This window comes from Podarcis vaucheri (assembly GCF_965113315.1).
Source record: "Podarcis vaucheri genome assembly, chromosome: 5".
Classification (NCBI taxonomy): Eukaryota; Metazoa; Chordata; class Lepidosauria; order Squamata; family Lacertidae; genus Podarcis; species Podarcis vaucheri.
The window spans coordinates 99,065,853-99,078,561 of NC_138763.1; the positions used below are offsets into that span (position 1 = coordinate 99,065,853).

The 12,709-nt window shown below is 48.8% G+C and overlaps 1 protein-coding gene across 1 annotated transcript in view; it reads left to right on the top strand.

Moving 5' to 3' along the window:
* Nucleotides 1–4,121: 4,121 nt before the first annotated feature.
* Nucleotides 4,122–12,709, top strand: part of CD9 (CD9 molecule) — a 32,503-nt gene continuing 23,915 nt past the window's right edge. The window contains exon 1 of the mRNA XM_082223328.1: nt 4,122–4,305. Coding sequence (XP_082079454.1) covers nt 4,240–4,305 — 66 coding nt within the window. The 5' untranslated portion in view covers nt 4,122–4,239. The remainder of the gene's footprint in view (nt 4,306–12,709) is intronic.

Sequence of the window (12,709 nt, forward strand, 5' to 3'; positions counted from 1 at the left end):
TTTACTGGCCGAGGGAGCCGGCGTACAGCTTCCGGGTCATGTGGCCAGCATGACTAAGTCGCTTCTGGCGAACCAGAGTAGCGCACGGAAACGACGTTTACCTTCCCACCGGAGTGGTACCTATTTATCTACTTGCACTTTGACATGCTTTTGAACTGCTAGGTTGGCAGGAGCATGGACCGAGCAACGGGAGCTCACCCCATCGCGGGGATTCGAACCACCGACCTTCTGATCGGCAAGTCCTAGGCTCTGTGGTTTAACCCACAGCGCCACCCGCGTCCCAAAGTAACAGGAGTGAGGCCTTATTGACATATAACACCTGTGCTCAGTGATCAGCAGTGGTTGCTGATTTACTACTAAGTTCAAGGTGTTACTATTAGCATACAAAGCCCGTAGCAACCATGGGCCAGTTTACCTATGAGATCACCTTTCCTGACATGTGCCTACCCGACCATTTTGATAGGTGGAATTGGCACTATGACAGGTGCCACATAATCCCCATTCCCCTTTTGTAAGATATCAATCATTTAATGAGGCAGTGGAACTCCCTGTCTATTGAAATCAAGAAGGTGCCCTCACTGTACTCTTTTAAGGTAAAGGTAAAGGGACCCCTGTCCATTAGGTCCAGTCGTGGCCGACTCTGGGGTTGCGGTGCTCATCTCACTATATTGGCCGAGAGAGCTGACGTACAGCTTCCGGGTCATGTGGCCAGCATGACCAAGCCGCTTCTGGTGAACCAGAGCAGCGCACAGAAACGCCGTTTACCTTTCCGCTGGAGAGGTACCTATTTATCTACTTGCACTTTGATGTGCTTTCAAACTGCTAGGTTGGCAGGAGCAGGGACCGAGCAACGGGAGCTCACCCCGTCGCGGGGATTTGAACCGCCAACCTTCTGATCGGCAAGTCCTAGGCTCTGTGGTTTAACCCACAGCGCCACCCATGTCCCACCTGTACTCTTTTAGGGACCTGCTAAAAACATTCTTCTTTAGATACGGCTACCCAGATGCCTCGAAAGCTGAGGCAATTTTATTCTTTTTCAGTATTTTAACTTTTGCATATTTTAAAATAGGGTTGTAATTTCCCCCCCCCCTTGATTTTGCTGTCTTATGCTTTGTAAACTTTTGAGGCTTTTCGCAATCAAATGGTATATAAATTATTATTTTTTGAAATAAAGAAATACAGCTGCGGGCCACCCCCCAAATCATGTACCCATACTTCCAGAGAGTATAAGGTTAAAAGAAGATGTAGTTAAAAGGAGATAGAGAGAGAAGAGTGGAAGGAAAGGAGCGAGGTCAACAAGTACACCTGTGGCAATGATACCACAAGCGGGATCTGACGTCACACTGGAGAGGGACAGGAATAAAGAGATGTGGCAACCGGAAGAGAAAGTCATCTATTGAAACTCTTAATTGCCGGGGCAGCTTAATTAGGCAGCCTGAGCTCCCCCACACAGAGTGCCCTCCATAGCAATATGAAAGCTGCTTCCTGGGCCACCTTCTCCGCGATACCAGCTTTAAAATTATAATGCTGTCAATTGATATACATTATATCTCCTGCCAACCTAGCAGTCCGAAAGCACGTCAAAGTGCAAGTAGATAAATAGGTGCCGCTCCGGCGGGAAGGTAAACGGCATTACCGTGCGCTGCTCTGGTTCGCCAGAAGCGGCTTAGTCACACAACCCAGAAGCTATATGCCAGCTCCCTCGGCCATTAAAGCGAGATGAGCTCCGCAACCCCAGAGTCGGTCACGACTGGACCTAAGGGTCAGGGGTCCCTTTACCTTTACCTATATCTCCTAATACTGTAAAAAAAAAATCTTTTTTTTTACTTCTTACATTGGACATTTTGTTGCGTAAACGACGTTGGAAATCAATATTATATAAAAAATAAAACTTTGTATTCAAATAATACACTGCCCACTTTTTATGCCCTTTAAGAACAAATGTGCTGAGGGGTGTGTGGGTGTGGCAGGGCCCCCAGTCTGAGGTTTTGACCTGGATTAAAGCCAAGTCCCCCCCTGTGCTGCAATTCAGTGGTAAGGAACAAGTTTTCCAGGGGGGGAGGACAAGTGGAAGTGTGGAGAGAGCCTTTTAAAAGAGGGTTGGGCAAATTTATGGAGGATGGGCATTTATGGATGGCTACTGGCCATAATCGCTATGTACCCTCTTCCCATCTTGGAGGCATATATTCAGTGCTTTTTTCATTAAAAAAAAAGTTCAGGGATACTCTCATTTTCCTACTCTTATGAATTCTTATAAATTATAGATTCACAAAATGTTTAGGGGTATGCTTACCCCCCCCCCAAAGCACTGCATATATTCTTCTGAATATCAGTTGCTATTGCACTCGTGACTTGCTTGTGGGCTACCCATAGTTAGCCAATGTAAGAGTAGGATGCTGGAATAGGTGGGTCTTGGATGAGATTCAGCAGGGCTTTCCATGAATCCCTGACCAGAATTAAGATTGCCGGAAGAAATATCAACAACCGCAGATATGCAGATGACACAACCTTGATGGCAGAAAGTGAGGAGGAATTGAAGGACCTTTTAATGAGGGTGAAAGAGGAGAGCGCAAAATATGGTCTGAAGCTCAACATCAAAAAAACGAAGATCATGGCCACTGGACCCATCACCACCTGACAAATAGAAGGGGAAGAAATGGAGGCAGTGAGAGGTTTTACTTTCTTGGGCTCCATGATCACTGCAGATGGTGACAGGAGTCATGAAATTAAAAGACGCCTGCTTCTTGGGAGAAAAGCAATGACCAACCTAGACAGCATCTTAAAAAGCAGAGACATCACCTTGCCAACAAAGGTCCATATAGTTCAAGCCATGGTTTTCCCAGTAGTGATGTATGGAAGTGAGAGCTGGACCATAAAGAAGGCTGATCGCCGAAGAATTGATGCTTCTAAATTATGGTGCTGGAGGAGACTCTTGAGAGTCCCATGGACTGCAAGAAGATCAAACCTAGCCATCCTTAAGGAAACCAGCCCTGAGTGCTCACTGGAAGGACAGATCCTGAAGCTGAGGCTCCAAGACTTTGGCCACCTCCTGAGAAGAGAAGACTCCCTGGAAAAGACCCTGATGATTGAGGGCACAAGGAGAAGGGGAGGACAGAGGACGAGATGGTTGGACAGTGTTCTCAAAGCTACCAACGTGAGTTTGACCAAACTGATGGGAGGCAGTGGAAGACAGGAGTGCCTGGCGTGCTCTGGTCCATGGGGTCACAAAGAATTGGACACAACTAAACAACAACAACATTTCCATGCTCTGATCTGTGTACCTTAGTATTGAAAACATTTGTGTTCACACACACACAAAATGCCAATTCTAAGGGCCCATCCACGCTTCCTTTTGTGTTGTGTTTCTCGGCACAGGGATGGGGTTTCCAGCTCCACATCCAAGTGGTTTCTTTCTCTTTTCAGCAGCTTTTCCTGGGAAAATCTGCGTTTTAGCCCTGGATCTGAGCAAACGGGAGCTGGGGTTTCTGTGGTCTGTTGTTTGCTCGGATTCAGCCGGGATTCACCTGGAAACCCCAGACCTATGCCTAGGAAGTGTGGATAAGGAAGGAAAAAGCACCACCTCCTAAACGTCTGTGTGTTTGGGGCTGCCGTTCAAAGAGAACAAGGGTGGAGCGCAAAACAAGAGAAGGAAAGAATCCCTTCCGCTTGTTTCGCTTTGCCTCCACTGAGTTTCAGGTGGCCAGATCTTTAGGGCAAGGGCCTGCCCTCTTTTGTTGTGTAAAGCAAACCCCGATGACGCCGGGCAAGTCATAATGCCAAACAAGCTGGGCGAAAAACAACAAGCGGTTCCGGCAACTCGGCAAGCTTTCGGGGTCCACCGGACTCTTCGCTGGAAAGCAGGCGAGCCCCGGCGGGGTGGGTGGGCGCGCTAGGGCGGGGCAGCGACCCTCCCCGCTCGCCTGCGACAGTGACTCAGTCCCAGGGAAGCCCGGGGCTTCTTTCCGCCTCGACCTGCAAGTCTGCGCCGCCGGCGAGGGGGCGGCGTCGCTGGGCAGCTCCGGGAAGGGCGTCGGCGAGGCGGGCGCAGCGCTCGAGGAGGAGGAGGAGGAGGAGGCGGCGCGCAGCGGCAGGGCGAGGCCGCCAGGTCTGAGGTGGGGCTTGCGGGTCGGAGCAGCGGCAAGGAGAAAGCGGGGCGGGCAGACGGAGCCGCGTCGTCGAGCAACGCCGAGCAGCTCAGGAGTCGCCCGAGAGTGAAACGCGCCCGTCTAACCCTCCAAGATGCCCGTCAAGGGAGGCACCAAGTGTATCAAGTACTTGCTCTTCACGTTCAACTTCTTCTTCTGGGTAAGTTGGCGCGTCGTCGGAGCGCCAGGGCGCGGCCAGGGCGCGCAGACTTGGCGGCGCTCCTACTCTCCTCGGCCGGCGCTTCGTGGCCCCCCAACATGTTGAGAGGCTTGGGGGGGGCGTTTCGTTGCTTTCCCGAAGCCCCGAGACGACCCCCTCCCCGGCCACGTGTTGCGGAGCGCCGTGTAGCCGCGGCCGGCCGGAGTTGAGCTTCCCGGGCGGGCCAGGTGTGGCGCGTCCCGGCCAGGCCGGGGCTCCCTAACCTCTCCGAGGCCGCGCCTTTGTTTGGGGTGGGTGCGGTTAATGAAAGGGACTTAAGACCCTTCGCGCAGTCTGGCCGCCCGCTCCCACCCCCCCGAAAAACTTTGCGGCAAGGCAAGTAGTGGAAACATAGGAGCCGACTCCTAGGGGCCGGGGTCCCTTTCCTCTTTTAAACAGTATTTGATAGGGCTGCCCCCTCCCCAAGTTTATTGGCACTGCCATTCAAAAGTTTGGTGTGTGATCGATTATGCAGGGTGGGGCTTACCTGCAAACCCCCCCCCCCAATATTTTATTCAAGTTGGCACCCCTGGGCGGGGAGACGCCCGGGGAGTTGCGGGGTGATGCTTCCTTTTTGCCGCGCCGCTTTCAAGCGAGTGGCAGGGTTGCTCCTCCAAGCGCTCTTGGGAGCGACCTTAAATTTAGAGACCTCGGCTCCCTCCCGCTCCCCCGGGAAGTGTCTCCCGGCAGGCCCTGAAGCTGAGGCCGAGCGGGGAGTGGCAACCCAGCGCCGGAATCTGGGGAGCAGGGGAGCGGAGGGAGATAGCACACCTGCCCAGGTGCAGGATTTCAGCCGGCAGCTTGTGCGTAAAAGATAACCTGCCCCTGGGCAGCTGCAGAGTGCATTTCCCTTTCGGCTGAGAAACCACAGAGAACATCTTGGGAGCTAGTGGGAAGAGTTCCAGAGAGCTGCTAATTGGTGGAGAGTTTATAATTAAGTTGATGGTAAGAGGAGTGGTCTGCGCCACTGATGAATCTGGCAGAGCACGTGGTTTCTTGGCACAGCCCCCCATCATGTACCTTGAGGGCTTCTCTGCTGTTTCCTCTGCTGGGAGGGTCACTGAGCAGTGGGGGGGGGGCTGCCTCAATCTGTGCCCCCTCCAGTGTCACACTGTAGCTCTCAAAGTCGATTTGAGCTGGGCATTCTCTAGGATTCAAGTCTGAAACTGTTTTCCACTCCCAGGAGCTCCGTTCTAAGAACATAAACACAGACCTGGCCTGGAAGCATTGCTAAACCGAAGCTCTCTGGCTTAGTGGGACCTCCCGGGAGCGGAGATCGCAGCCGCTTGGCTCCTTCTCTGGCTTGCGTCTGCTCTGAGCTAAGCCCCCGTTTGGCTTGGTGTGCGTGGTCTGAACCCAGGCTCATGGTTTGCCCTTGCTCCGTGAGCTTTTCTTGGGTTGTGGTTTTTCTGGAGGCAAACCATAGGCCTGGGTTCAGACAACGCTTGAAGGCAAGCTATGACTTGGCTCACAGTAGCTGGAGGGCCTCTCCAGGAGCCCCCACATTTGCTTGTTTTCGCTAAGCCAGGATTTGTCTTACTAGATCAGGTCACGACGACATCAGGCCCCAGGCCCTGATCATGCGCAGAGGGCATTTAATGTAAAAAGGTATAACCACAGGGCACCCAGATTAGAATAGCTTCTGGGAAAGACGGTACAGTTTTTAAGTTTTTAAGTTGTAACTTGAAAGGCCCTTTCCATTACATACTTTTAAGATCTTCAGTAGCCAGAAAAATAATTGGATATACAGTGGTACTTTGGTTTGCAACCATTTTGGATTACAACCCATTTTTTTTTTATTACAACCCATTTTTGGGGGAGGCCCCATTGGCGAAAGCACGCCTTGGGTTACAACCTGTTTTGGTTTACAACCTCCAGAACGGATTATAATTGTAAACCAAGGTACCACTGTAGCTGTTTTCCATATCATTGACTGAAGTTCTCTTAATAGGTTGCAGGAGACTCCTGGAAGGTTTTTCAAATTGTTACGCTCTTTGTAAAGAAGTTACATTCTGAAGGTGCTTCCTTCGGAATGGTATCGTTTCCCTGCTTTCTATTCTAGATGGCAGAATGAGTTGTAAACCAGCCTTCCTCCAGACTGAAACTCCCATAATCTCAACCAGCAGGACCAATGGTCAGGGATTATGGGAGAGCGTCAGGCTGGGGGAAGGTATTCCAATCCGTGTTTGAATTACATTCTTCTTCTGCCCTAGTGCCATCTTTTATCTTGGCTTTATCTGGAATCTGTCTCTTTGAAATAAATAAACTCCTCCACAGGAGTTAACATTGGTGTAATCCAATACTCTGCTTCCCCCAGAATGCACATCAGTGTGGCTTGCTTGAAATTGCCTACCTGTGAAAAGCGCCTCGTGCCAAAATGCATTTATTAAAATATGCGAAACTCTCCCAAAGGGCCTTCAAAGGCTGGTGTAGCATAATGACTAATAATGAACCAGGAACGACCCCCCCTCCCCTTCAGATCTTGCCTTTCGCTTTGAACTCATTAGGTGACCTTGAGAAACCTGCCCTCTCTGCCTCAGTCCACTTATCTACAGTATGGGGAATAACAATAAAACTGGAATGGATCTAGCTGGTTGGTGCATGTGAATCAAGTCCCCATGAACACCAGAAAGTGCTATACAAATGTTAATTCACAGTGATGCAAAGCTGATAGAGTCCCATAGGAGTGCTATGCCATCTCAGTTTGTGAAGTGACTTGGCATTCAGTAAGTTCCAGAGGAGGCCTGAGACTGAGATGGGGAAGGAGCCAAACCACTGATAGTGGATTTTAGCAAGGGCCCTGTGTTTCAGGCTGTGGTGAAGTGGGGGCTTCGTCTTCTGAGAAAGCTTAGCTGAGTAATCGGCTAGTTTCTCCAAGAATTATTGTGCCCACCAGGAGACTAAAATTCAATACTTTCTCCCTTTCTGCCTGCCTCCCCCACCATTGTGCAATTTCAGGTCTAACCTGCTTGGGAGGTTGTTGCAGTATTGCATATGTGTAAAGGGATTTTCCGGTACAAGGAATTTCCCTTCAGGTGGAAACAGGAGAACATTGAAGTGGGCATGGATGCCATACAAGTTCAGAGAGTGTGTGCAGGTATATTTATGTATATTGCACTTCTCTCTCTCCCCAGCCCCATTGCAACAAAGCACCTTTCTGCAATGATGCAGAAGATGGAAAGTGAGTCGTCCGGTGCTCCGGTGGTGTGGCGGCAGCAGGAGGCCCCATTAGCTAAAGTGGTGTTTCAGGTTAAGAACAGTTTCAGGACCTCCATAACAAATTAAGTACTTAACCCGAGGTACCACTGTAGTCGCATTGAGCAAACATCACAGAACATCTAAGCAGAATGATAATCCACTGTTACACTGTCAAGAACGTGTGGCAGAATCTGCAAAGCGCTCTGAAAAAACAGTCTTAAAGGGGCCCTAATAGTATTTTATTTTTGTACAAGAAGCCTGATAACAAAATCTGAGTCTGCTCAGATATTGGATGTGGGGCTAGGTATGTGGGTGAATGTGCACTCTTGGCTCTTGGATACTTTGTATAATTTGCTGTTAGCGTGTTCTAGCCATGCAGTATCCAAGCTGTGCACCTGCATCTCACAGTAAGCAGCTGAAGAGAAGTGCTGGCACCTAATGCTCTTTGGATGGGACGCGGGTGGCTCTGTGGGTTAAACCACAGAGCCTGGGACTTGCCGATCAGAAGGTCGGTGGTTTGAATCCCCGCGACAGAGTGAGCTCCCGTTTCTTAGTCCCTGCTCCTGCCAACCTAGCAGTTCGAAAGCACAAAGTTCAAGTAGATAAATAGGTACCGCTCTGTTGGGAAGGTAAACGGCGTGCGCTGCTCTGGTTCGCCAGAAGCAACTTAGTCATGCTGGTCACATGACCCGGAAGCTGTACGCCGGCTCCCTCGGCCAATAAAGCGAGATGAGCGCCTCAATCCCAGAGTTGGCCACGATTGGACCTAATGGTCAGGGGTCCCTTTACCTTTACCTAATGCTCTTCGGAGGCCTCTGTGGCAGAGACAAGCTGTTCTGCAGCACTTCAAACCAGGGCTGTCTTACCCATAGAAGCTAGTGGCACCAGGGCGCCAAGTTCTGGAGGGCGCCAGGAAGAGGCGGAGGCTGAATGTGGCACCCCCCAGCATCAGCTCGCTGCCCTTGCCTGCCTCTGCCATAACACTCTAAAGCAGCGCCGCGCCTGGAGCCTTCGTCTGCTGTGGCCACCGCGTCACAAAGCGGCCAGCTGAGCCAGGAGAGGCTGCGTCCAGCCTCCACCTCTTCCCTGCCAGAGGAGACGCCCTCCAGCCGCTGCCCGCCTCCTCCAGCCCCGCCGGCAGCACCATCCTCCCCAAAAACTCTGGGAAAGTGGGGCGCCGGAGGGATCTTTGCACCGCAGCGCCGGGTATACCTAAGACAGCCCTGCTTCAAACATGCTTGACCAGTTTCAAATTGGCATGTCTGCTATTGTTGGTTCTCTGTGTGTGTGGCGAGTAGTTGATGGAAGTAGGGAGAGAAATTTCATTTCTCCTTGTTCGGCGTTTTGTTGTTGCTAGGGAGTGGACAGGCTTGTGTTTGCATAGTTCAGATTGTTCTTTGATGCTTAATGCTTCGCTTTAGTATGGAGTTTTTTAAGGCAGCTGAAGTCAAAAAGAAAGCACACGATCAGAAAGAAAGAGTGCTGAAAGGCAGCGAGCATCTTAAAAAGCAGTTGGAACATAAAACCAGTTTCAGGAAAGCAACCTGAAGAAGTTCATTGAAATAAGTCTTTGCTGCCCATCTAAAGATAACAATGACAGAACGAGCCAGAGCTCTTTCTTGGGGCCTGTTTCCAGACAGAGCAACCCTATGACTAATAATAATAATAATAATAATAATAATAATAATAATAATAATAATAATAATTTATTATTTGTACCCAGCCACTCTGGGCAGCTTCCAACAAAAGATTAAAAATACATTAAAATGTCATATCCAGTACACACATATGCACACATGATGGAAGAAAGTGGCACACAAGGTGTGTTTTGTGGAATCTTGCCTTCTGTTACTGAGAGAGGCATTTCTGATAAGCTACCAAGGAACCCCAGGAAGAAGTGGCACTTACCGTATTTTTTGCTCTATAAGACTCACTTTTTCCCTCCTAAAAAGCAAGGGGAAATGTGTGTGCGTCTTATGGAGCGAATGCAGGCTGCGCAGCTATCCCAGAAGCCAGAACAGCAAGAGGGATCGCTGCTTTCACTGCGCAGCAATCCCTCTTGTTGTTCTGGCTTCTGAGATTCAGAATATTCTTTTCTTGTTTCCCTCCTCCAAAAACTAGGTGTGGTCTTATGGTCTGGTGCGTCTTATGGAGCGAAAAATACGGTAATCGGTTCTTGTCTGTGAAAAGTGATGGTGCCGTAAAACCAGACATTCCAGCACAGCTTAAAGAGGTAGCAGGATGGCTTCCCTTTTTTTGCTGGGAAAGCGTCTTCCCAGCAGTCCCTCCCCTGAAGCTGTGAAATGTCTTGGTTGCACAGGAAGGGGGGGGGAGGGAGGGACTTGGCTTTGAAGGTGCAAAAGCTCAAGGAGGTGGCTTGTTTTAAAGTGAAGTTAGAGAAATCTCCACTTGCCTGTATGCATAAATACATATCCTTCCTCAATCCAGCCCCAGCTGCCTCCCCCGAACAACATAGGATATATTCTAAGATACTTTTTAATTGGGGGGAAAAACACCCTTCACTTTAATTGAAGAGTTTAGACACCAAAAAAGCAAGGAAACTATGAGGAGTCATGGCACAGTAAACACATTTCTCGCCTCACGTGATGTGCTGGCTTAGAACTGGGCCTTTGCGCACCCATGCTTTCTGCCGCAGTGCTGGCACCCAGTGTGCAGGCGCACCAAAATTTATTGCTACCTGATTTATCATTTCTTGAGCTATGTGTTGTAAGGAAACCCAAAAAAGTATGCTGTGTAAATTTTATGCACTGTGTAAGTATATCCAGTGCTCCCCCCTTAAAAAAATGTTTAGGGGTACTCTCATTGTGACTCAAGAAAATTCAAATCGGGGAAAATAAATACAGTAAATGGACAAAAGTACAAAGAACATGCATTACCTCATATTACACAGAATCATCATTAACTTTACACTTCTTTGCTGGCTGTGTTGATGAAAAATAGTCAGTAATTTTCCTACTCGTATTGAAATACAGCCCCTCAGTGAGGCCAAACTTGCACCAGTAAATCACCACACATGCACATTCCACACTGCTTCACACATTAAACGCCCGCTTCTGTCTGAGACTCAGAAAATACTGGGAAAGGAAATGAGGCTGCCATCGGGGGTAGCAACGGAACTGTCGATTCACCGTGCTAGAGGAGAAACTAAAAAATTTAAGTTTCTTCTCCTGTTAGATTCACAAAATGTTTAGGGGTATGCGTCCCCCTGCATCTCCCCAGAAAAAAAGCAATGAGATATCAAAAGCTTTCGAACAGTGCAAATATTTGAACTAAAATACGTAATTGTGGGGGATAGACAACCATATAATGTTATCTTCGAAGCTTTATTTGGAAATCATTATCGGTTTCAAATAGTTGTAAATCATTTTACAATAGTATACACATGTCTTACATGGTTCAATGGAATAGGTAAAGGTAAAGGTAAAGGTACCCCTGCCCGAACGGGCCAGTCTTGACAGACTGTGGGGTTTGTGCGCCCATCTCACATTTATTGGCCGGGGGCCAGCGCTGTCCGGGGACACTTCCGGGTCACGTGGCCAGCGTGACATCGCTGCTCTGGCGAGCCAGAGCCGCACACGGAACGCCGTTTACCTTCCCGCTGGTAAGCGGTACCTATTTATCTACTTGCACCCGGGGGTGCTTTCGAACTGCTAGGTGGGCAGGCGCTGGGACCGAACAGCGGGAGCGCACCCCGCCGCGGGGATTCGAACCGCCGACCTTTCGATCGGCAAGCCCTAGGCGTTGAGGCTTTAGCCCACAGCGCCACCCGCGTCCCTGCGCCACCCGCGTTCAATGGAATAGTTGTCTTCTTTTAGTAAACCTCTTCATAATTGCTGGTTGCAAAGCTTAAAACTGCAGAGTAATTCTTCCACACGTCCAGGGGTGAAACCAAAAAAGCAATGATTCAAGTTTATTCAATTTATCAGAACATTAAGGTTAACCCATTACAAAAGATACCCTTTACATGCTTTACCTTACCATATGCCACTGCACAATGTTTGGCAGCAGTGCCAGATTTACGTATAAGCTAAACAAGCTATAGCTTAGGGCCCCACTCTCTTAGGGCCCCCCAAAAAAAATTAAAGGAAAAAACACCTGGATGTACATTTCCAAAATATAACATTAAAAAACAAATAAAGTAAAGCCTACATACAGCAACAGTGTTTTGTGTTGTGTAGGCTCCTATTTGTTATGTGCAAATGGCTTTAGATACCTATTAGGTCCTTAAATTACCATATAGCATAAACTCAACACAAAAAAACAGCGACAATTTGTTGTTGACAAAGGACTGCTGGACATAAAAAGGGTCCTGTTACCTTCAGTAGCTTAGGGCCTCATCAAACCTAAATCTGGTCCTGTTTGGCAGTGTGGTGTAGTGGTTAGGTTGTTTGAGTAAAACCTGGGAGGCCAGGATTCAAACCCACAGTCGGCCATAAAGCTAGGTCACATACCCTCAGCCTAATGTACCTCATGGGGTTGTTGTGACAATAAAATCCAAAGGAGGAAGAACCATGTAAAGTTATACCTTGGGTTACGAATGCTGTGGGTTGCGTGTTTTCGGCTTGCGGACCGCACCGAACCCGGAAGTACTGGAACGGGTTACTTCTGGGTTTTGGAGCTCGCGCATGCGCAGAAGCACAAAATGACGTCATGCGCAGACGCACCGAATCACGTCATGCATGTGCGCAGACGCAGCACTTCAGACTGCGAACGCTGCGGGTTGTGAATGTGCCCCCCCACAGATCACATTCGCAACCCAAGGTATGTCTGTACAACCCCTTTTAGCACCTTGGAAGAAAAGTGGAATATAAAAGTGGGAAGAGACATTTAAACATTTCACAAGTGTGGGAAAGCAGTGCTTCAGTGCAAAAATGTTAAAAGTACTATAAGGCAGCCATTTTTTAAAATAAACAACAACAAGCAACTTTACTGAAGTTTGATTCAACAAGAGGTAGATATCCATGCTAAGCTTCAGAAAGATATGATGAATTATCTTTGATGTACAATGAACAGAAATGCCGTACTTTGAGGCACTATATTCTTAAAGTAGTGTAATTGCCAGAATCCTAACCAAATTGTGATTTTCTTTGGTTTCATAAGTGTCTCTTCTCTGTCTCCCAGCAGGTTTCCCACCTACTACATCTTG